Source organism: Chaetodon auriga, chromosome 6 (assembly GCF_051107435.1).
Source record: "Chaetodon auriga isolate fChaAug3 chromosome 6, fChaAug3.hap1, whole genome shotgun sequence".
Classification (NCBI taxonomy): domain Eukaryota; kingdom Metazoa; phylum Chordata; class Actinopteri; order Chaetodontiformes; family Chaetodontidae; genus Chaetodon; species Chaetodon auriga.
Genome location: NC_135079.1, coordinates 12446646 through 12472222, shown reverse-complemented (window position 1 = coordinate 12472222; position 25577 = coordinate 12446646). Strand labels below are relative to the sequence as shown.

Below are 25577 nucleotides of genomic sequence, written 5' to 3'. Positions count from 1 at the left end.
AGACCGTCCCGTCCCTGGCTGGATGATAAACTTGTATTCCTCCACCGAGAGGTGGAGAGAAAACAAAGATCCTCGACCAGTGACGTCTGCAAACCTGGACCTCTGCGGGTCCGGGGAGAGGGTGCCATGCAAATCTCCTCCTGGACCCCTGCTCTGCCTTTTTTTTTTTTTTTTTTTTTTTTTCCTCCTTGGTCTGGCTGTGAGCGTAGTTTTTTGTGTTTTTATCTTTTTGTCCCAGGGCGCTGTCTGCAGGTCTCTGTTTCCAAAGTGAAATCAATTGTGCCTGTTAACTCACAGCACAATAACAGAAGCTTAGTGTGATATCAAGTGTGACTTTAGATGCTATTGTTATTTCCCTTCGTGACACGTTCCCTTAATATTTGTCTTTGGGCACATAATACACTTTATTTATGGAAACTTAACCTTGTCAGTATCTTGTATTAGTGTGTTTGATAGTTTTTTCCACTAGCAAATCCATCATATTAAGTTTGGATTTCCCCTAAAATACGGTGTTGAAAATATAAAAATGTTTTAATATTACTGCTTAATTTGTTACTAGAGTTAAATCATGAAAAATATACTATTATTATTATCATCATCATTATTATTATCACTATTATTGGTAGTATCATTATTATTACTGTTATTATTATTATTATTATTATTTTTGTTGTTGTTGTTGTTTTATTTAAGTGAATGTTATAGTTTTCCAATATTCTCAGCTTACTGTAGAGAGCCCTCTACTGGATGAAATATCATGCAGACATCACGGATCAATAAGATGCGCAGTGTAGAAATAGGACTTTTTTTTCTTATGGATTATCCATAAATGTTTACGCTTGATGAAAATAAATAAATGCTGTAAATATGAAGGGTCCGATGGATGACTCATAATCCCTTTACCGTCACATCCACAAGAATCAATATTCAACAGTGTAAAAAAAGAGACAGAGAGAGGGGGGGGGGGGGGGAGAGACCATGAGCACAATGTAGAGAGACAATAAAATCAAAGCAAAGATGTAACTTTCTGAGACCGTTTTTTCAGTTTTAATGTTGCTATAGATCTATAACACTGTTCTTTGATTTTAGTTGAAAATTAGCCTCAGATTAAACATATTAAATGTGTCAAATTTATTTCTTCCGGAGAAACAAACCATGGGCCAGTTTTCCTTTTTTTTTTTCCATTTGCCTTCTCTCTCTTCCTCTCTCCCCTCTCACAGACAGAAAAATGAAGCCCCCTGAAAACACAAAGTTCATTATCAGGTTAAATTTACTGATGTATCCAACAGACCAGAAAATCTCTCACGCTGGTCTTTAAATATTTCCTCAAATACAGATTATGGAGGACAAAAAGCTACAGCCTAAAATTGGAATTTCTCGGAACATTTCAGGATTTTGACATTAAACATTTGATTTGATTAAACAGTCTACAGCGCACATTGTGTCGTGGTCTTTACTGTAAACAAATTCAACAAAAATGATAGTTGTACACAGATTAACTCCGACAGGGGAAACTTTAGTTTCATACAGCCATCTGGGTTTTTCATATTTGTAACTACCCTATATGTGCACTAATATATAATATATTATTGACATTTTTCAGTTTTTGTTCTGCACTTGTTTCGGAGTCAATTATACGATTGAAAAGACAATTTGAAACAGTTGCTGTTACAGTGGCACTGTAATTAAGAGCAGCTGAAGCATGACTTATAATGTTTGTCTTTTAAAGTCTTCCCTCTTTATTTCGTCTTTGAGGGATAAATTGAACAAAATTTCACTCGTAGCCCAGAAGAACTCATAACTGTTGTGAATCAGTGAATCGTGAATGTTCATATAAGTTATTATCACAAACATCATCAAGTCACCGCTTATTTTAAAGCTTAAACTTTAAAACTGACTCTTTTTTGTAGTTGTTTGAAAAATAATATAGATCATTGAATGTCGGAGACAGAGACAGAGAGAGAGAGAGAGAGAGAGAGAGAGAGAGAGAGAGAGAGAGAGAGAGAGAGAGAGATGACCGGAAGTTATCGGTCTTCCGCGGTGTATCTCGCGAGAAGTCGTTGCAAACGCTAGACGACCTTTGGCACAGATTGGTCTCTGCAACACTGAGGAGCAAGCAGCTAGAAGGGGACAAGATGAACAGAGCATTAAACAGAACGAGTCTGAAACAATTGGTAAGAGTGTGACGGTTATAACTTGACAACATACACAGATATCGACAGATCTGTTTGCTCATAGCGAGCTAAGAACATGACACACGTCAGTTAGCTTGCATTGTTTGTGCAGCTGCTGTTAGCCGGCGAGCTAATTCACATGTAGTTGATGCAAGTCGTGCACGTCTGCTGGTGGTAATGTTTCATATGAGTGTGACAGCGGTGTTGACTGATTCTGACTTAAACGTACTGTATGCATCCTGATATAACAAGAATATAAATTGACGGTGTTTGTTTTTGAGCTAGTGCTAGCTGGTGTTAGCATAGCCAGCCTAGCGGTTATGAAACCTCGTTAAACAACAGTTACGAAACGTCAAAGTTGTCGTAGAAGCAGCAGGTGATAACTAAGTTACCAAAGTTATATCTGAATCATTTCATTTCGTGTAGCATGATATAATGGGTGAATAAGCAGCGTGTGCTATGTAAGGATATCTCTGTTTGTTAATGTGAATGACCTTTAGATTCTGATAGTGTTGAGTCTTGTCCAGATGAGGCTGGTGTTATCCTGTTTTCCCTTGACAAACCCTCAAGCAGCTGTTTCAGAGGTTGCGCTGGACTTTGCCTTATAATCACCGTGTTCCCCTCTAGTACTCAGAAATTTCGCCGATTATTTGACGTTACATGTGTAATAATACAGTAAGATAAATGAATTCAGAGAGCTACGTGATGTTACAATACAAACAAATGGATATCTCATATGTTCTTGACGTCATGTGAACTTGAAGGATCAAGCACTGCCAGCAGAAATGACCACAAACCAAAAGCTTTCTCAGCAGTTTTCATATTATAATTAGTTTTTATAACTTCATCATAATAATGAAAACGTCCTCAAATGAAGAGAGGCATGTTTTCAGTGGTACATGTTGATCTGTTGCCCAGCTCTCCTCCATCTTGATTTCTCTAAATAACTTCTCTGACAGACTGGCCTCCTCCAAAGGTTCCAGAGCACCTTGGTGGTCGCAGAGCACAACAATGACAAGCTGACCCCCATCACACTCAACGCCATCACTGCCGCCAGTAAGCTGGGTGGAGAGGTGTCTTGTCTGGTTGCTGGAACAGACTGTGCAAAGGTAGGCAGAGCTTTTTATATGGATCTGCTGAAGAGATCACCAAATATGTTGTATTTGTGATATGATACATAGCATCTACTGCGTTAACAGAAGGATAAGCAAAAACACATGGCAATTAGCAGTGTGTGTGTGGTGTGTTGAAATGGTTTTCTGTCTTCTCAGGTTGTGGAGCAAATCAGCAAAGTACAAGGTGTGAAGAAGGTTCTGGTGGCTCAGCATGATTCTTTCAAAGGTTTCCTCCCAGGTATGTAACACCAAGGAAACTTGTTGTCTTTTGTTTATTTAACTTTCACCCACCAAGCAAATGTATACCGAATATGCTGTTTCTTTTGTAGCAATAACCTTCTTCAAATACGCACACACTTCTTGTTTAAGGTGGCCTGAACCGGCACAGCTGCAGTCACAGGCAGGCCTGTACCTACCTGACTTTGTTTCAGCTTTCTGATTCTTTCTTCTTTCCTCAGAGGAGCTGACACCACTTGTCCTGGAAACACAAAAGCAATTCAAATTCACCCACATCTGTGCTGGTGCATCTGCCTTTGGAAAGGTCAGTCATGGACAAGAGTGTTACCTGTGTTGTTTGCATTTATGTATTTTGAAATATACTTTGTTTATTTTCTAATCACCTAGTGAAACTGAGTTTTTCTTCTACCGTATACATATCATTTCTGAAATGTCTGAAGCTCTTTTGTCAAATGATGATGCTTCTATAAATCTCAAGTGACTTCTCCAACAAGGTATATATTCTGCGGTTCCCTGTTTATTCCTCTTCTGCAGAACCTGCTTCCCAGAGTGGCTGCCAAGTTGGATGTTGCTCCAGTTTCAGACATTATTGAGATCAAGTCTCCTGACACTTTTGTCAGAACCATTTACGCCGGTAAGCCCTTCTATTATGGTTAAGAAGTAGCAAATGTGCTGTCTTATCATTAATTAATATTGATGACAACTGGATTTGCTACAGCCTTGATCTGACACACATGTAACTTTAACAGTAAGCAAGTAAGTGAGTGCTTCACTCACACAAAAAGATAATGAATAAACAAATAAGGTAAAAATACAATACAATATAACTCACTACTGTGCTCTGGCATTGATGATGTCATAGGCTTTTTAAACATTGCATTGCATGTTAATGATGTTTTGATTTTGTAGGAAATGCTCTCAGCACTGTGAAATGCAATGAGGCGATCAAGGTCTTCACAGTTAGAGGGACGTCCTTTGAGGCCGCTCCAGTAGAGGGAGGAAGTGCTTCATCAGAAGATGGTACAGTAGCCCACAGATTCTCTGAACTCTGATACAGCACATGACAACATAGAATGACTTATATGTTTTTGAGACACTTTCCTCCTTCCTCATTTGTAATCCTCTGATCTGTTGACTGCAGTTGCTGCTGCTTCTCCCACTGGAATATCTGAGTGGCTGGAGCAGAGTCTGACAAAGAGCGACCGCCCAGAGCTGACCAGCGCTAAGGTTGTAGTGTCGGGAGGTGGGGAATCTTTTTGTGGTCTAAATCACAAATTGTGGCCGAGGCATTGTTACGTTGGAAATTGTTGGAAGTATGCAGAAAAATGTAATGTGCATGTGTGCTTTTTCAAATTTTAGTTTATCACAAGGTAGAATAACCATGCTTTCTCTTGTTAGGAAGGGGCTTGAAGAGTGGAGAAAACTTCAAGCTGCTCTATGACCTTGCTGACAAGCTGAATGCTGCAGGTAGAATGGGATTCATCATCATTCAGCATTTTGTGATAAAAATCACTTAAACGTTTAGTTTTACTAAGGTAGGATTTAAATTGCGTCATATTTGTTTTCCAGTTGGTGCATCCAGAGCTGCAGTGGATGCTGGGTATGTCCCGAATGACATGCAGGTTGGACAGACAGGCAAAATTGTTGCACCGGTAAGCTTGATTTTTTTTTTTCTGAAGTGCTTATTTGGATTTGCTTCATCTTGTACTGCAACAACAGCTGAATTCAAAAACATGTTGGGAAGCAGGGAGCGTTTGAACTTCGCTGCTGTAGCTGAGTAGACAAGTCTGTTGGTTTTGACAAATGCCTGTTTGCCTTTGCACAGCGTGCCTGCAATCCAGTATGATCAGGGCGGCTGCTGCCCTTTTTAAAAAGGTTAACTTCCCATTATGTGATTCAGACGGGTTACCCCAGCTGTGATTATCCACACATTAGGCCCTGCAAAATGTACTGGATGGCACATTTAGGGGGGCTAAATGATTTAGCTGATCCATTAAAGCAGAGTGCAGAGGATGTCTGGTTAGAGCCTCAGGCGAGGTCAGACTGTCCAAATTGGATTTTCCAAATGTTATGACAAGCTCGTTGAATTTGGCTAAGTTAATTAAGTAGAATCTAAATCAGGATTGTTTTTTTCTCACTTTACTAATCTAAAAGTGTTTAGTGTATTCAGGAAAATAAAGAATTGACATTTTGTTTGCATGTATATGCATGTGAGATCATGTCTTCTCTGCTGATTAAAGTACAGTTTGTCATGACAGATGTTTGCATAAACATCAGTCATGAACAGTCTCTTAATGACTTGTGCTAAAAGTAGCTTTGCGGGAATAAGCTGCACTTTATAAACTAATAGTATAAGAACTGAAACCTGCAGATTCTCTTGTCAACATCTGGTTAGTAGAAAAGGTTGCTTTATGCATTTCCTGCAGTTATGAGACACTCTTATCGTGTTTACAAATTGCTGCTCTGTTCCTGTGGAACCTCAGCTGCAACATTAAATAAGCACTAAAATATTCATACGGCTGTGCATTAAACTGAGAGGCAGACATGGTTTTCCCAGCGGGTTTGGGCTTACTGACCTCGCCCCAGCACCCTCTGATAGATTACACACCCGTGGTCATTATACCAGCAGCCAGCTCTGCTGTACTGTAGTTCTGACGTGTACCTTTCCCAGAGAGGTTTCACTTCATGTCTCCAAGCAGGTAACACTTGTCTGATTGTCTCCTGTTCTTGTTCATAGGAGTTGTACATTGCTGTCGGTATCTCTGGAGCCATTCAACACCTGGCTGGAATGAAAGATAGCAAGGTAAAGTCACCGCAGCCACACGAAAGGCTGTTTTTATCTCCATACATTTAAACAAAATGCTCCACGTGCAGTGTAGATTTTAGGAAAACGGATGAGCTCAGCTTAGCTCTGCCGAGTTTGCTCACAGACTTTTTGCAAAATGAGTGAAACCAGTTGCGTTGTTAAGTAGCACCAATATGATAAACATGTTCTTTTTTTTCTTCAGACTATTGTTGCCATCAACAAGGACCCAGAGGCTCCCATTTTCCAGGTGGCTGACTACGGCTTGGTCGCCGATCTTTTCAAGGTAATGTCCGGGATTGACACCGCTGCAGTAATGTCACTGTGATCTTAACCCAAGCAGTGAGCAAAGGCACCGCTCAAGCACCTTCTGCCTGGGTTTACTCTGTATGTTTTGATAGCTGAGAGTCTAGAGTGACAGAATATAACATTTGCTTTCTCGCTGATAAATTTTGCACGATGCCTTATTCCACCTAATGGAAATGTGCAACTGTTGAATTATTAAGTGCTTGAATTAATCAGAGGAGAGTTGTGGCTGAGCTTGCCTTTAAGAGACAAACACATTAGCATCTGCGAGGTTATAAAAAGTGATCAGTAGTTACTCAGAAGGTGGCTTCAGTTTGGCGTTCAGCTTCTACCTGCCAGGCCGTTTACACGCTTAGTTGCTTTCTTGCATCTAGCTGCTACTTGGGGATAATGAGCCTGGAGTGTTGGCACAACTAACACCAGAGTCCAGTGCTGCTTGTGAAAGGCTAGTAGCTTGTATTTTCATGTGTGTCCTGTGGGTCATGTTTTATTTAGCCCTCACAGTGGTGCATGGGCAGCCCAGGTGTCCTGACAAACTCTGGAGAAGCGATTAGTAGTAATGGCTAGTGGCAGTAGAGTTGTGTCCCACTGGGTGAGATCGCCTTACATGTGATCACTCCTCAGATAGCTGATTAAAATGGATGGGCTTTCTACTTTTTCCCCCAAATGGACAATTGATACCTCGGACAAACTCAGGTAGTGACTGATGATGCAGTTCTGAAGTTGCCGGACTCACAAGGAGAGCCATTTGATTCATTCTGTACTCATAAAAGGCTTTTGAGTTTAGCGTCTTCAGAACTGCACGGCGGCCTTTTTATTTATGGGCCAGATGCCTTCCATGTAGAATCTCATTCTGCATTTGTCAACTTTGCAGAATACTGTGATAAATGTTTGTGTGCCCGCTGCAGTCTTTATAAATCTCTGGGGAAAGTCAGTCGTATATCGTAATCATGACGGTTTGTGTAATAAATTCATGAATCTCATTATAATGAATATGCCGGGGATGAAAATGACAGTTGCTGGTGAACGCTGGTCCCCACAGGTAAAGCCTGGAAATAGTCCAAGTGGTCTCTGCAGTTATTAACGCAGAACAGAAATTCCTTGAACTTCATCTAAATACGCAGATTTCCTCAGTGTATTTCGGTGAAGTGATTCAATTACAAGTGCACTGGAGCGACTACAAACATTGAGTTTAAGTTTTCAGGACAACAAACTGGTGCTGTAAACACACTTAACAGGAAGAATTCACTGTGTTCGGCCTTGCTGTGAAATGTTGGTGGCATAGTGTTTTTGAGTCGTTGCGCTGTTTTTCTCCGCAGGCTGTTCCTGAGATGACTTCAGCACTGGACAAGTGAGGAGGAACAAAGTCCTACCAAGCCTCCGTCATCCAGCTGGAGCCCGCCGTCATTCAGAGAGCCACCACAGGAACACAAAGCCGCTGCCTTAATAGATCTGAAGCTGGGAGTTTGCAGAACTAATTTTTATCATCAACTTCTTCCTCTCTCTGACTGGTAACGTTGTCCATCTGGAAATAAATGCCAGTTCTTATAAATAATAAACACTTATGAAATCTCAGTGGATAATGGTGTATGTACTTTGGGGGGGTGCTCTGAGCCTGTAGTAGTACTGGTTGTCATTTGTATTTAATTTTCTGCAGCAGTCAAGGACATCTCTGGGAATGCTCGACTTGTTTGGAGACCTCTTGCTCGCTATTGTAGCTGCCTGAGATGTAGCTTGTCTTGCTCATGTAGACGGTGTGTACTTAACCAGATGCTCTTGGGAAATGATGTATTAAACCGACAACAATGACTCTTTTTGCCATGTTTTCCCTTTATTGGATTCATTTCGCAATGCCCTCTTTACATGATCAAGATAGAAAATGCCTGTTGACAGTACAATAAACAGGGTTAGTTTCCATATTCAAGAGGCAAATCTTAAAAGGTTCATGCTATAATTGTCTTTTTAACATTTTCATTATAGCTCCATTTCAATTCCCTCACTACGTTTTGGCTGTGATATGATGATCAAACCCATCCTGATATATTTACACAGCTTCTGAACATAAAAATCATAAAAAGGTAACATTTTAGACCTGGATGATGTCAAATCTATCATGTGCAGGTGGGTTTTCAATCAATTCTTTGCATGAGGGACATGCTGTAGTTTCCAAAATCTCAGTACGCACTGATTCGGCCGGGTTTGTTCAGATTCCAGTCATGGCACCTGGATCATCCACCAGTCAAAAGGCTGCCGCACTCTTCCCTCTCCCTAGAATTTAGATAAAAATTTTTACATTGCTAATATAGAAAGACAAAGATTAGAAAGGAGTTGAGACTGATCCAGTGTACCCTGCAGCAGCCCCATCAAAGAGGACTGTTCTTTGTGAATTTGGAGACACTAGACCGACTATCAAAACAGCTGATACACCTGCACTTCTGTTCAAATCCATGCCTTATAGCTTGCGGGAAGTGATTCAGTTCGTGGTCTTCCAATACGTGATCTGATCAGTCCAGTGAATTCCCACCAAGTGTATCAGAGGAACTAAGCCCTCAGCACCATCCCCTCACCGGTTCCACTTTCTAGAAGTCAAACCACAGCTTAACATATCAAAAGCCAGATGTTTTTTTGTTTTTTTTTTCCTGCACAGACCAGCTGTCTGCACATTTTGGGCTCGAGCCCTGTTGCTGGTTTCTTTACGTAAAATTTTTCAGAAAACTCAAAAAGTGTTCCTGTGAATGTCAATTCCTGATAAGTGGTGCCTGATGACAAGTCTGCCTCCTCCAGCCGTCCTTGCCCTCTGTTTTTGTGCTGCTCTGGTGAGTTCAACCTCTCAGTCCCAACTGTCCAAAGAGGATGACAGACAGACAGTTTATGTGCCAGTGACTCCCAACAACACCGGAGTTTAGTAGAGCGTTAATTTTTGCGGTTGATCTGAAGAGCGAGTCCTGTGAAGTTCCACATGTCACGCAGAGTCTTATGTCTCTGACAGGCGGTTTACCGGAGCGTCGACTGGCTCCATCATCCTGTACTTCTCCTCTAGAAGAGGCTCGTTGCCCTGCAGGTGGATGAGAGGCTTAGAGTGCAGCCCAACTCTGCTCTCCTGGTTCCTCTTGTTGTAGATGTTGACCCTGTGCTCCAGCTCGGGGCTGGTTTTGGTGGAACCCGCCGGGCTGGGCGGCTTCAGGTTGACGGGGTCCAGGCCCTTTTGAGCGAGACAGGAGTCCTCGGACAGAGAGGAGAGCAGCTCCTGTACCACGGCGCTGGGACTCCCTCGCGGCTGAGTGCCCAGGGCCAGAGGGCTGCTGTAGGGCGGAGGGTAGCAGCGTTGGTCGCTGTAATCTGTGGAGGTCGAGGCCTCGCGCACTGTGGAGCTGCAGTCCGTGGTGGAGCCCAGCGTGTGGCTGCTGATGCTGTGCTGGCGGGCGCTGAAGCTGGTGCGGGACACCGTGGTGGTGGAGGCTTCGCTGACCGAGCTGCCGGTGCGCTGCAAGCGGCCGGACGTCACTGCGTCTGCACTCACCAAAGAGGAGGGAAGCTGACTGGGGTTGTTCGGCAGGTGCACGTCTATGGCTGCTGTGGTGATGACACGTGCAGGGTCTGGGATCCCCATATCTACCAGAACAACACGTGATACACAGGGACTTGAGACACTGTGGTGCTACATTGGCTGTTGAAAATAGTGAGGCAGGTGTGTGGATGCTCACCACTGCTCGGCTCGCTGTAGTACTGGCTGATGTAGTTGTTCATATCATCTTGACCGTGGTGATCTGAAGAGGACAGAAATGGTTATCTCACACAATGAAAGTGAATCCAGTTTGACTTTAGAAGTTTAAGGTTTCCTATGCAGGATTGACCTAAAAACACAAAGTATGAGCTCAGACAAAAGTAATCAAAAGTAAAAGTAAACAAAAGTGGAGGCTGGTAACAAACGGGTAACAAATGGTGATATAGTAAAACACACTTGTAATAATATAAAATTTCTTTTCATGGGAAAAAATAGAATAGCTGATAAATGATGTACATTAATAGAAACACTTATATTTGCTTACAACTACAATTTCATGTGTTAAAAACCATTTCTTCCATGTTTGTATAGTGATGATAAATGTTAAATAGGGGACTTAAAAGTGTTACATACAATGCTCACGGTGCTGAAATGCAAGTAATTATTGTTTTAATTTTAGTTAATCATTTAATTTGTAAAAGCTAAAATAATATAGTAAAATAAAGTGCAATAGTGACAAATGTCAAAATTAATCCGCAGCCCAAACTCCAAAACCTCAAGGTATTAAAAATCTTCACAGTACCAAAGGTGAAATGTTTTCCATTTTTGCCGGATAAATAACTAATCAATCATTAAAATTCTTAGTTTTTTCATTGATCTACTAATACATCAATCAAGAAGTTGATTTAGCACTACCAGCACTTGGTGTGGATGTGGTTCACAGATCCTAAATCAGTCCAAGTGTTTCTCTTAAGTGCTATCCAAGGTCCCCCAGGACTGTTAGATGGCTCATATTCATTTACGTTTGGGTTTCATGAATTCATTTTATGAATGTCCCAAGAGGGACCGCTCATTGTTCAGCCTTAACTGTGACACGGACCATCTCCAGATGATCAATACAACATGAGTATACGAGGAGCCGCCTTAGTTAAAAGGATGTCTGACTCGAAACGCCGTAGCTCAGACGTATGGCAGGTCGTGCTATGATTTATAGCTTTGATAAAGGAAAAGCCTCAGTGTTTTGAGCCCTGACATCACCTGCGCCGACAGCGCTTTGTTGCTTTAAGCCCTGTAAGTTATGACCTGTCACTGTGTGAAAGGTTTATAGTCCATCTCAGGGTGGCACCAGAATTTTGATGTGGATTGTGAGACGAATGTTTTTGAGAAGAGGACACCAACACTGTGCCGGTGTGCGATGGCCATTATTAATACACTGTCCTACCCTCCAGCCTGGAGCTCCAGAGCGAGGGGTTGTTTGCTGTGTGCAGCGGTGTCGGGTCTGCAGTGATGTGCTAATTTCTTTTTTTCATCACTTTTTCAATTACCATGAAAGTCTCAGACACAAGACTAGCCTACATATCTATGTTGCATTCCTTTGAGACATTATTAGTTTTGTGTTACTTCTGACAGATCAATGATTCTGCTTAGGATGAGGAAGGATTTCTCCTTTAATCGTCTCAACACACCCAAAGAATTTAAACCAGCAACTTTTAAATATGGGCCACCATGTCTTTCCAAGAAAGGACGTCTCTGCATTCAAACATCCACTTTGTTTGGACATGACCACTGGAAGCACAGCCTGGATTCCCCCTCGTGGACGGAGGTCTATGATAGCCTGTGACACAACGGAGTTGGGTGTTCCAGATGGTTACCTGCAGGCCCCCCGGGGTCTCTAGCTTTAGCTGGCCTATGATGCTTGGAGGCCCCAGGGGCCAGTCCGTCCACCTCCTGGAAACTGCTGCTCTGTTTACCCCACATATGGTGGATCTGCATGGCTGCTTCACGCTCTGCTACCAGATCCAGGTCCTGCTGGGCCAGGTGGGCCCTGAGCTGCCTGATTTCAAACTGTAAGGAAAGAGGGACAAATTGAAGAAAACACATTTTTCTTTAGACATTCAAACTAAATACAAATTCTACTTGCTCATATTCCATCCGCTTATGCACAAGCATTTTATTTGCATGTTATATCCCTGTTTCATTATATCTCCGCATTGCTTGCGTCACAGTTAAGCAGCACAGTGTGCATGTGCCAAACTGCACATTTCCAATCACTGTTGTAGTATAACTCTCAGATGACACTCTTCTCTTCTGGGTCCACGTCTGAGAAAAACAGAGCACTTACACTCTTCTAAAGTTAGCCTTCAGCTGAGTAATATGACTTGAAAACAATAAGAGAACTGTCATTATTAAATTGTGAAGTAGTCAATAGATTGTGCTGAGATAATGCACAGTGCTGGCTATCTGATATCCACAAAACGTCTGTAAAGGTATTATCTGGTGATGAAATACAATCAATTTTGTAGGCATCCTTTATGCTTTTTTGAGAGCAGATTAAATTTTATATTCTTTCACAGCGCTCTGCTGCCCCCTGCTGGTTATAAGCAGCTATAAACTGCAGACTGTGAGCAGGAGTGAGATGTGAGACACATAAGAGGACATACTGCCTGTTCCTGGCAGATCTGGGTGAGCCGGTCAAGTTGTTCCTCTCTCACTGCCTTGGCCTTCTCATACTGCTGGATCTCCAGCTCCATCTCCACCTTCACTTGCAGCACATAGGCTGAAACAATAAGGCATATCATAGTCAGGTTGCCTACAAATGAAACATTTAATTTTGCATCTATCAGTTTTATTTTACACTAAACAGTAAGTTGACTTCATATTCTCCACATTCACTGGCACATGTCAAGGACTTACTACCAACACACTGTGCACAGGGTGGACAAAATAACAAGGTAGGACAAGGTACGACACTACCTTTGTGAGGCTTTAGTCAGTCTTTTTGGAGATTGTGCCACAAAAGTTGCTTATCTTATGGTAAGCCTGTAGGCATTAGTTTGTGGTGGTGTTGCATCGGATTGCGTTATAATTTAATGCATTAAAACAACATATTTTGAGCAGTTAGTGCAAGAGGTGACAACATATTGTCACTCACCAAACCACCACTATGAACACATACTGTACTATATTCAAAAAACACAAGGGGGAGCAAGATTGTCACAAAAGCATTGTTCCCAATAATGCTCTGCATGCACCTATAGGATGAAATAATTTGTAACTGTGTGTGAGCTTCAGACCAAGATTTCACTTCGACAGCTGACGCCTGACATCGTTCTTGGTGGAAAATGATGAAAAAAGAGGAAAATAATAATTGAGCAAACAACCTCAAGAATGAATGCAGCCAATACCGCAGAGAGCACTCTGCAGTATCTGTCTCTGTGACCTGACAGTAAAGGACAGGACGCAGGGGACATCAGCCCCCCAGCCCCTCCCAGCCTCACCATCAATGATCCTCTTGACCCTCCAGATGCGCAGTGTGATGATGAGACCGATAGCATCCCAGGGGCTGCTGGGGCCGTTGGCCACTGTGGAGGCCACCATGGGGGCCAGAGAAAGGACGATGACAGCTCCATCAAACACCTGAGAAAATACCCAAACACACACACACACACACACACACACACACACGCAGGCACGGTTACTGTTATGTCTGTAGCTTCCACAGTGCTATGACATTGAGGGAATGACACTGCAGTGAAAGGGGCCCCGAGTAACAGGACTAATAGGACTCATGGGAGCTTACCTCTACTTTGTTCTCTATGTAATCCCATATCCCCAACACCACGATCCTGAACACCGTCTGACACAGAGGGACAGAGATGAAGACAGAGAGCAGGTTACACACATGCTAAGATGGAAGGCAACAATGACGGCTAAACAGAGAGAGACTGGATGGTGCAGGCGGAGCACGCTGGGTCGTAACTCCCAACAAGAAACATGGCATTTCCAGTAAATAGCATTTGCGATTCAGATTTCTTTCAATCCTCCGCTGGTAATTCAGCAGTGACATCATATTCATACACATCACAGGCAGCATGATAGGATTTCATGCAAGCTATTAAAGATGCCGCAATTAGCTCCTTCTGCTGACACAGCGGGGGCTGCAGAGGGCAAAGAACTGAACATCCCCTAGCCCCCATCCTCATTTCAGGGATGCACTGGAGCAGAAACCAGCCTCCCTGCTATTTCTACACCGTCAATGTATCACTGAGGGGTTGCTTTTATTGATAAGTGAAACTCCAGCTGCATGAAAGTTAGCAGTGGGGTGGTCAAGAGTAGGGAACTAAGACAAATGTGGCTGGCTGTAAAGAAAATGGAAATCAATACTACACACCTGCGGCCTTGAAATTATTTAAAACCACCAGCACAGAAAAGCTCCATCTGCATTTTAAAGTGTTAGTGCCACAGATCAATCCAATAATCTAAATGTGCCAGCTTTTAACAGCGGTTACAATAGTTTTTTCACAGAATACTGATGTAGATCTTGTGTGGTTTTGGAGCCACTTCCGTTAAAGTACCATTAATGGAGCTGCACACAAGTTCACCTCCACTAATCAGAATCTCATCAAGCTGTGACAGAGGGCATGGGGCGTTTCACTGTGTTGATAGTATTCTAATGAGAATCTGTCAGTGTACTTCACTGGCCCCCACATACTGCACAACGTAGCATTAATCCACATGCCGCCGCATCAGCTGTAAGTGAGACTGTTTTTGTGTTGAGCGAGGGGAAGATAGACTCACCTCGGTGAAGAACACAGATAGGATAGCCAGGCTGATCCAGTGGATGATGCTGGCAAACTGGAATGCGTTATTAACTGTAGGAGTAAAAACACAATCACTGGTTATTCTTTTTAAAGGTGCAATATGTAAGAACTGGCCACCCAGGATGGGTTGGGGCTTGCTGGCTAGCATGCTAACTTCAGAAGTTATCTCTGCAACATGATACATAGATGTCAAAACTGTTATCTCCTCACATTTTGTTGGTAATTTTACTTAATTTTTTTTTGTTTTAAATCAATATTCTTACATACATTACAGGTGGTGGCGAAAGATGGATGCTGCAGTACGTTTTTTGGCTCTAACAGCTGCTACCTGCTGCATAACATTGACAAGGTTCAGTGAAGTGATAAAAATGAGACAGACAGAGGCATGAAGCAACATCATAAATATGAATTCACCAGACACTGCACATGCATGTGTCTGTATCTTCACGTCTATTCATCAGGCTAATTGTGGACAGCCTCAAACAGCGCTCGGCTGTCAGCTGAGGCATTTCTCTTCATGCGCCACCTCTCCCTCCATCTGTCTTTGTTTGCTGTGTTCAGTGATCTGTCTATCAGTCCATTCATCTTCCTCCAGTCCTCCCCGCACTCATCCACCAGCCAACTCTGCATTGCCTGATTTCTTTGTCCGCTAATCTCTCTTCACGCATTTGTCTCACTTTTCCTTTGTCTGCCAGTCAGTGAGTCCCAGGGGAACATTAAAGACGTGAATCTATTTGGATGCTGCTGGAGTGACATTTCCGCCATGCATGCTCTTCACTCAGCCTGGTGACATCGAACAGGTCGTGATCTCTGACCTTCCACTTATGATAAACGAGGATGTCCCCACCGGTATTTTGACCACCTGACATTTTCTGTTAACTGTGCAAAGCTAATGGGAGGATTATATTCCCCATACCATGATTGATCAGAACCTTGGGCCCTAGATCAGATCATCAGTGACACAGGCTCACTATACCGCAGACGTATAAGACTGAGTTAGCAGTTAGGATTTACAGGCCTTCTGAACAAGCTCACACACATGTTATACATGTATTTGTGTTCTGTCAGACCCCAAAACTGTCCTGAATTATATCACAATCAAACATCATAAATTATTGTATAGTGTAATAGTATATAGTATAAAGGCTGCTAATACTATGATAAAATAACATGAATATGAACATGTAGTAATCTGTACTGACAGAAGGGACACATCTTAATAATATGTTGTTTCCCTACCTTAGAGCAGTCTCACAGTCCAGTAGTACAATCACTCCTGACAAACTTCAAGCCCAAAGTCAAAGCAAAAGTCTAATAATCAAAAGCATTTGCTTTAATTTAGGCAGACCACCTCCAAAACGGGTTACGGGTTTAGTTTAGTAAAGAGAATTAAAAAACATATATACATATAGACATATATGTGATTAATATAACTTGCGAAAAGCTAATGCTCGGCTAATTTATTGGTCCAGCTGCAGTATGTATAGTTATGTATATTAATACAGTATTGCATTGTATAGTAAGTGTGTGCCACAGTGTTGGTGTTCTATGCTGTTAGCATTTGCACTAATTCAAACTAACAGTATTAATGGCTGCTCATTTGTAGTACACTGAAAACAGCTGTTACCTGTGTTATACTGCCAGGTGCAGGTAAATGGTGCCTATCTTTAATTAAAGACATGCCTTCACATATGAAACAACAGATTTTTGCTACACTGTATAGAAAATGTTTTTATGTTCTTTGCTTTATATTTTTATGACTTGCCAGACACTCTTCCATCCAAACTACAGCTCAGTCTAACAAGATCACAAGTATGCGATCTATCTGCAGCTTATTTTTTCTGCTAATTGAGTTCTTCCTCTGTCACAGGTCCTGAATCTGTGCCTCTACTGGCCCAATGCCTTTGTATAACAATTAGTAAACAATTGTGCTGAGCAGTCCACTTTTCTCTCTCTCTCTCCAAAAAATGTTATTGCAAGTCCTCCCACAGCATAATGTCCTCAAAACCACATCCTTATCAGGTGATGTCACACTGTCTTCTAACACTCACACTGCAACAGCTTGGTGTCTATGAGCAGCTCCAGCGTCAGCAGCAGCACCACCAGAATGACACAGGCCACCAGGAAACAGTTGAAGCCCGCCGACAGCAGACAGACCTGCCACAGCGCTGCCCTCCGCCCACAGCACGGCTTGAGCCAGTTTGACCTGAGCAGGGGGAGAGGGGGTAGTGAAACAGAGAGGTGGGGGGGGGGGGGGGGGGGGAGAAAAGGCGGTTAGAGGAGCTGTGAGTACAAAGATAAATGGTGGGTCTTGTTGTGGTGTTATTTTAAAATGTAATACTGGTACAGAGCGCAGATCTGACAGCCAGCATCCAAGGTCAAATCAATAAAACACAAGAAACGTCAAGATACACAAATGGTGAGGTGTATTCAACCTTGACTTTGCTCCTTTTTCCATCACTCAACATTCGTTCAGCAGAGGGCACTATTCTGCATACAAATTCAGAGCATGCACGCTGAAATGAATTTACACCCTTTAATGTGAAGCATAAATACATGTTCTGCTGGCACTGAGATGAAATATTAGCATGAAGTAATTCTGCTCAGGAGTCAGTGGTGTCATTGCCTCTTTTGCTCCTTTCCTCGTCTCCTCATTCATTCTGGCCTCTCCTGCAAACTTCCTCTTCCCATTAAAGCTCTCCTTTTGCGCATCATCATCAAGCAGCGCAGTCTACTTATTATAACAGCCATTAATGCGTTTGTGTCTATTTTCGGAAACAGATTACATGACATCTGTTGTAATCCACATTCAAGCATTAAATAATTTGCTTTTGTCTCATCAGAACATGCTTGTATAGCATTCGTACACTGGATGCCTGAAATATCAGAACATCCATAAGGGAGCTGATATCTGACTCCAGTTTTATATTCTCTATATATTTGTTTAGACATATTATACATCTATAAACTTACAGTCAATAAAGCACGGTTCTGGAGAGATTACAGTCTCCTGTGTTTAATTCCTTTGCCTGCTGGCTCACTGGGTGACCGGACTCAGGTCTCTGGGTGAAAACTGGCAAGCTGACTGGCTGGCTGAATGCCCATCTGCGCGACTCTTGCGCTAACAGCCAGGCTGGTAGTTAGCTCACTGGCTCTTCTCCTGTTTGAGCTCTGGATGACTGACTTGCTAGCTGGCTGGTTGGCTGACCGCAGGGTGTAGCTTTCCCGGCGTGACAGTGGGGCTGCATATGCACCATCTGGAGGGTGCAGTCGCACACAGCCAAAAAGATGATTGCTTAACTGAATGTCAATGCCTTCGTCTTATTTTTCCTCGACAGTGTTTATACTCTCATACCTGCGTGCCTGGATGGTTGTGGAGAGAGCGAAGGGTGATAGAGAAATTTGGGTCTGTGATAAAACACTTATGATTCCTGATCCCAAAATCTGTGTTATTGTGTCATTCCTAGCAGTTTTAGCAGCTACTGCTTTTCCATTAGTGTGGAGTGAGCCGGCGTCCCTCGTGTGCTTGCTCCTTGTCCGAGCACATTGTGCCTGAAGATGTGAGTGTCAGAGCTGCCTTAAATCCATCCTTACTCTCCCCTGCAAGTTCCTCCAATCAGACACTGTGACTGACTGAGACTCCTGGGGATTTATGGTCAATAAGTAATGACAGATCTCCAGGAGGCACACAGGGCTTTCCCTTCCTGTTACAGCTTTGCATTCCACACACATGCTACTCAGGTGTACTCTTAGAAAACCAGATGCAGAAAAGGGAGATGTTTGTGTGTGTGTGTGTGTGTGTGTGTGTGTGTGTGTGTGTGTGTGTGTGTGTGTGTGTGTATGGGGGGGTTGCTGTCCTTTCTCCGAGGCAACATTGAGAAAGGCAGTATGTTTCTTTGAAAATAGCAGCTATCTGTTGTCACCTGTCCCCCATAGGAGGAAAGCTACTGGCAATGTCTGTCAGAGGACAAGAGAGGATGCAATTTATTCTACTCTCCTCTTGGTTCAGAATGAAGGAGGCAAACACTGAGAGAGGAAGCGGGGTGCAGCCGGTTCAAAGGCATTGGGACTCATCCAAAAGTGAACTGGAGAGAGAGCCAGAGAGGAAGGAGGGGGAGTTGGAGAAGGAAGAATGAGAAAGAGAGAACAGAGAGAGATGCAGATTGAGTTAAAGGATTATTCCGGCTTATTGTAACTTGAGTATCATCATTCCTAATGGTAATAATAGTACTCATATTTACTCCAAAAATTGGCAGGATTTGTGAATGTGGCAAAAGACAAGAAATCCAATGGGGCATGTACGGCTGAAGATCATACAGGTTTAAACAAACCCCCAAGTAAGCTAAATTGATCTGGAAGTAAGACTGCAACCAATGATTACTTTCTCAATTCACTGATCAGTAGTCTATATTATTGTCAGAAAATAGTAAATATGAATACATTTATTGAGTTTTGTCCAACTTGCAGTCAAAAATCCAAATATTTTCATTTTACAATCATATGAGACAATGAGAAGGAGCAAATCATCCTATTTGAGAGGCTGAAATGTTTGTTATTGTTTGGTATTTTTGCTTGAAAAAAATGAGTGATAGGATGATGAATTATCATTTATTAATAAACAGTAACAGGTTGCTGACTGACTTTCTGGTGCAACTGGGACCATGGCTTGTTTAGAAATTCTCTGTGAATCCCAGGCCATTGGACTGCATCACAGTGACGTTGCCATGTTCCCAGATCTGAGTTTGGGGAGTACAATTCAACCATAACCAACAGAAATCATGGCCAACACTTAAAAAAACCCCCAATACCGAATATGTAGTAAACTAGCGTTAGAGAGGGGATCCTAGTGAGTGCGTCATTCTGTGGTTGCAGCTACACATTCTCTCCATCCTTCACCAAGGTCAGCAGAGAGGCTGGAGCTCGGCCACACTGTGTCAGTGCTCTCCCAGAGGCGAAACGGTGCACTCAGCCCTCTGCAGCAACCCTCGGTACCAGCCAATGCCAGCAGATTAGGAGCTCAACACCTGGGGTGACAAAGAGGTGGTGGAGGGTAATGGTATCATTAGCAGATACCACGGAGACTTTCTCCAGCACCGATTTGTTCCCAAGGAACAATGTCAAACCCCATCTGCCAGTGGAGGAGAGCCAAGGAAAAGAAACATTTACCTAATGACACGCCTAACACACAGTCACCAGACATTTGTGGACCATTAGTTAAAAGATGGAATGAGCAGTACACACTCTAAGAGACACCTCTCTTACCTTCAGGACTGAAAAGCATGATTTAACTCAAACTGTGTGGAATCATAATTCATTCAGACCTCTCCCACAAGCCAGGCAGAAAAGGTATTAATTTAATAAACCTGTAAAGAAAAACCCTGTCTGGAAGCAGAGTAAATGGCAGTGATGGATTACTCCAAGCTCAGAAACTTAATTTTAGGGAAATCACTTTAAACCTTGAACGCTGAGGACCTGAAGTATTTATGAGGAAGTGAGGCTGCTTCAGTGGTGGAGCAAGACCGGGAAGAAAATCACCTCACTCCCTCCCAGGGTCACGGCAGGTGCAGATCGAATAGCTATTACCTTAAGGGTTGGTCATGCACGCAATGCGTGTGCGTGCACAGGTAAACATCACACACACACACACACACTGTCAAGAACATTGAGGGTGGAGGAAATGAGAAATGCAGGGTGGCATGTACTGTGGACAGGTTCATAAAGACATCAACAGGCCAGCGGCTGCAACGGTAACACACTGAGGGAAGATCGAAGTGCGCCCGACAGCAGCGCAGAGCGAGGGGATTAGATCATGAGGCTGATCAATAGTGGCCTGAGATGGAAGTGATGGCATGCTGTACATGATGCCGGCTGCAGCGGCCGTGGCAGCAGAATGGCTAGATGGGACAGAGCGGACAAAGACATCAGGCTGAGTGACTGGCACAGAGGAAGGTGTCTGGTCGCTCTGCTGGGGCCCATTCACACACACAGGACAGAGTTTTGGCTCCAGCCTCAGCTAAGCAACTCTCACTAAGGCGGGGAGCCTATCACAAGGAGCATCTCTTTCATTATACTGTCTCCTGTAACTGAGACAAGATAAAATACAATGTAAACTCATTAGGTACAAGTTAAATGGAAATTAAATCAGAGCGCTGGTGCTCTGTTTGTGAGTGAGTTAAGAGATGGAGTGAGAGAGAAGGGAAGGGCTGCAAAGGGAAAAATTCATTCAGAAGTAATGAGTCTGAAAGACTCTATCAACTCGTCTGAGGTATTGATCGTAACATACACGCACACGCACGCACACACGCACATGCACACACATCCACAGGAACAACTGATGAACAGCCGCAAACACTAACCTCTCCTTCAAAGTGTTTGCAAAGGAAGGCCTAAAATAGTGTCGCTCTGAACAACTTGCACTGCTGCGCAATGCCTCTAAATAATTGATTGGAACTCTTGATTGATGTCTTGATTGCACATTTACAACAGAGCAACTGTGTTCGGTGAAAAACTCAACCACATTAGGGTACAGACCTGTGGCAGCTGCCACACAATTACATTTGCTTCCAAAACGATTAATCATGCTACGAGTCTAAAAAAAAAAAAAAAAAAAAGCGCTACATAGCCAAGATAGCTGTGCCTGGCGGCCACTCATTTATTCAAGCACACATTATGGTTTTGTTAAAAAAATTTAACTATTTTTAGGAGGAAAACTTTTTCAAATTTGTCACTTGAGTACATTTATTCCCACCCTATTTGGCTCATGCTCCCCTAGAATGAAGCAGCATCTACATGTGACTCTTAATCTTAGGTCTGAACCAGAGTAACATTCCCTTCTCAGACTGAATCCATAGTGCGCCCGTGTGCGTGTGTGTGTATGGTGGACACACACCACACACACACACACACACACACACACACACACACACACACACACACACAGATATACGGACAAGTCAAAAAATCAATTTTGTACTTGTATTTAGTACTTTTAAGCTGACTTTATATATTATTTTGACAAACTATGTTTTCAAGTGGCAGACATCTCATGAATCTCTGTCAATGAGAAGCATGTGATCATGTGAACACTGGGGAAAAGCTTCTGAATTGAATCTATCATCTCCGAAGGTGTAAAAAAAAAAAAAAAAAAGGCAAAAAAAGGCAATGTCAGATTCTCCTCCGGCAGCATTTTGAAATGATACTACTTGACTCAGGTTTTCTGTCTCTTCTCAATTTCTCTCCCTCAGTACTGATAACTCTATAGCCCCGTGGTTCCTCCAGTGTAAACGTCAACCAATTCACACCAATCTGCAGAACTCAGCATGCTCGGGCAGGGGAAAATAGACCACAACTGTGCACCTGCAGGCTACTCAACAGCACAGGTTGGAGGACTTCATCCCATTCAGGCTGTTCAAAATCTCTGTTACACTTGTTCCTTAACTTACTTTGTGAAAGGCCTTTCATTTAATCCCCCATATATGCATTTTTTCTTCTTCTGTCTCCTGAGAAAGCACAGGTGGGGCATCTGCCTAGATTGCTTGAAAATCAAGACAAATGCCAAAATAGCAACTGGATAAATCCTTTCCTGTGTAACCACTGCTGAGTCATCTGTGTTATCACAGCCAAAAAGAGCAAAGAAGCCCTGAGAGAGGAAAACCAGCGAAGCAATAAATATGCTGAATAAAGTGAAGTTATCATAGGTAATCAATTGTACATTTTAGAGCTTCCATGTCTCATCGCTATTAATCTCTTACAGTCTCAAGCCTGGGGAATTAGCAAACACTTTTACGGTAAAGTAACAAATCAAATGAAAAGAGCTAATCATTCACAGATGCCAATAAATAAAGTTTAGGCTCTAGCATTCCCTCTGAGTAATAAGTAAACCCAATTGTTTTTATCTTATGAAAATGCATGCAGCTTTCCAATATAACCACACCTTTCCACTGGTTTGCCAACAGCTATAATCGCTCCACTCCATGTGCCCTACACCATGCTACAACCGAGCAGAGGGGACTCAGAGCTGGTCTTTGCCAGAGAAATGGGCCACAGATACTAAGCAAATGGAGATGAATGGGGCTCCATGTGCAGAGCAGCAGACAAGCTGTCCCTGATAAATGGGTTTTCACCAGGACACTTGATCTCGCTCGCTCTCAGCCTAAAAAGCAATCTCACACTTTGCATGTCTGTGAATATTAACAAACCCTCAAACCCCGCACTCAAATGTCATCTATTGTGTCGCACATGGTGCCAGGCAAGAGAGCCAATTTGATGGAGAGGACTGTTCCTCTGTGTGTTTGAAATAGAGTCAGAGAGGGGAGGGGAAAAAAAGAGAAATCCTGCTCTCTTTTCAGACATCCATCAGCACAGAGCAGGTATAGTATGGCTCTGGTTCCAAAGCCCTATGAAATATCGCTGCTGCCAAGATTCATACGAGACTCTGGCAAGGTCCTTCAGCGCTATATTTTGCAGCCTACATTTTTCTAATTATTCCATTTTACTTCAACCTTGAGTATTGTCAACCTAAGTTTGATTATGTGCATGTTGACATACTGCTATATTAATGTATTGTAGTGAGTGAAAAGTGGCTGGGGAACTTCATTTCACTGGGGACGTCTGAGCACTCTATAGTAATTGAGTAATGTAATAAATCTAGGCTGGCCTGAGCACACATAGGCTTATCTAAGGTCCAACATTTCAAGTGACACTGTATGAGCTGGCAGCTGTGGCTGTGACCATGCAACACGGCACAGGGTTAATCCAACACTGGACTGATATGACATTCATCAAATGGAGCCATTTCCTTGTGATCTGCAGCCGGCAGCTTTGTGAATGGAAGTGTGGAGGAGGGTCGTCCGCTCCATTCCTCCCTCCATCCTTCTCTTTATCCCCTCCGCCTCTTCTCTCCTCCAGTCAAAGCGACAGGTTGACCCATGTGAACCATCTGTCATTGATGCAGTGCCTCACACCTCTCAGTCTGGCCCCTGGAGATCAGCAGCATATGCTACTGCTGCTGTGGGCAGCCGGCTGATGTGGGGATGATAACCTGAGACAAGAGCAGGATGTGCGGCCCAGGGGCCGGAGAGTGGGGCTCGGTTATGGGTCCACCCAGTCTGGAGGTCACGATAAAAGGTCAGGATTAAGGTGGAGGAAAATCTCAACACACCGCCTTGCTGCACCTGCTCAGACCAATAACATTTAATTACACTTACATGTGCAGTGTCATGTGCATAAAAAATACACAGCTTTATCTGATTTTAATTGCCTCCAACTCTCTGAGTGTGCTGTGATCTAGGACATATTCTGAAATTACTCTAAAACGAAGGCATTGGTGACAATAATGGTGACGTCCAAAACTAATTTTCGGTCAAATCAGGCCAATGAAAATTACCTCTGAAACAGATGAAGCAGATGCACACTCTATTGTGGTGCCACAGTTTATTACAGTTTCCAATTTTTTGACCAAATTTGAGAATAATTAGGCTACCAAATTATTGCAAAAGTCAATTTGTGTATGCACACAAACAGCTGTTGGCACACATATCTATTAAAGATGTTATTCCCTTCTGTCGACATGGATCGCTGCAAGGTTGGCTAGGTTGCTGCAGCTTGGTCAAAATACAAAAACATGACGAGGCATGCAACTGCAAAAAAAAACATCTAATATTCTGTAGATATCAAAAAATATTCACTATATTCAAAAAACGGCAGAATTTTTAGATCACACAATAATACAAACGAGATAATAATTAAGTGATCAAAGGTGGATGTGATATCACACCACCCCCATCTTGGACTCTTCCAGCAAGTTCTGGAGAAGATGGTGCTGCCAAAATCTATTAATATTGCCATCCAACTCACCACTGCACAAAATCTACAAGTACTGCGTGTGCCCCTTGTAGTCCGCAAGAACATCCACCTCCTACATAATCGCCCACGTCTCCCAATAGAGAGCCACGAGAAGCTGCCATGCAAGACTAAATGTGCATCTCTGGTGTGCATTCTCCGGCTTTTTTTCACAGCCATATGGAACAAAACAAAACCAAGGTCTCAAAAAATTTAGGCTCAATTCGCAAGTAATGAGTCCTTTCTTTTACCTTTTCTGACCTTCGCTGTGAAGGTATTCCACTGACATTAACATTTTTCCCTTTCATCATGTCTGGATCCAAGCCAAAGCACTGACCTAGAGATAAATATAAACTTTCCAAATCAAACAGCAGTCATTTTTAGGATCAGACTTGATCACATAGCTACCACCAGAGGAGAGAGTCTCATCCACAAAACTGCATAAGAACATCTCAGGAATGTCAGTCACAGTAGCTTGAGAAAACAAACGGTCCTACTAGTCACCAAAATTGAAGCACAGGAACACTAGTAGCAAGGCAGTGAAAGAGGGTTTACAGTCGTGTACACAAACATTTACAAAATGCTAAAATTGACCAAGAATACGCAGAGATCTCTGTGACTACACCTTCCAGTTGTCATTAGTGCCTTTGATGCTCTTGATTAATTTAAAATCTTGCAGCATACAACACATCCCACCTCTGTGTCATTCCTCTGATGTTACACGCATGAGTCACAAAGGCAGACACGCAGACGAGTTGGCTCTGTTGCTTTTTCCAG

General features: G+C 42.8%; 2 protein-coding genes across 2 annotated transcripts in view; one reads left to right on the top strand and one right to left on the bottom strand.

Moving 5' to 3' along the window:
• The first annotated feature begins 2062 nt into the window (after positions 1-2062).
• Positions 2063-8444, top strand: etfa (electron transfer flavoprotein subunit alpha). The gene is made up of 12 exons (XM_076733302.1): positions 2063-2174; positions 3134-3283; positions 3446-3527; positions 3748-3830; positions 4061-4160; positions 4436-4546; positions 4668-4769; positions 4925-4993; positions 5096-5178; positions 6264-6329; positions 6535-6615; positions 7955-8444. Exons 1-12 carry the CDS (start codon positions 2136-2138, stop codon positions 7988-7990), a joined length of 1002 nt encoding a protein of 333 aa, XP_076589417.1. The 5' UTR covers positions 2063-2135; the 3' UTR covers positions 7991-8444.
• Position 8445: 1 nt separating this feature from the next.
• The window catches only part of tmem266 (transmembrane protein 266), a 28233-nt gene continuing 11101 nt past the window's right edge, over positions 8446-25577 (bottom strand). Inside the window, exons 4-11 of the mRNA XM_076733301.1 lie at positions 17012-17166; positions 14938-15011; positions 13940-13996; positions 13638-13776; positions 12801-12916; positions 12012-12204; positions 10340-10402; positions 8446-10247 (exon numbers count right to left, since the gene is read on the bottom strand). Of these exons, the coding sequence (XP_076589416.1) occupies positions 9610-10247; positions 10340-10402; positions 12012-12204; positions 12801-12916; positions 13638-13776; positions 13940-13996; positions 14938-15011; positions 17012-17166 (1435 nt within the window). The 3' untranslated portion in view covers positions 8446-9609. The remainder of the gene's footprint in view (positions 10248-10339; positions 10403-12011; positions 12205-12800; positions 12917-13637; positions 13777-13939; positions 13997-14937; positions 15012-17011; positions 17167-25577) is intronic.

Bases quoted from the DNA above. Each gene is read 5' to 3' on its own strand.
- etfa (XM_076733302.1), top strand. From the start codon at position 2,136: ATGAACAGAGCATTAAACAGAACGAGTCTGAAACAATTG. The intron at 2,175-3,133 runs GTAAGAGTGTGA...CTTCTCTGACAG, and splicing joins GAACGAGTCTGAAACAATTG to ACTGGCCTCCTCCAAAGGTT. The intron at 5,179-6,263 runs GTAAGCTTGATT...TCTTGTTCATAG, and splicing joins CAGGCAAAATTGTTGCACCG to GAGTTGTACATTGCTGTCGG.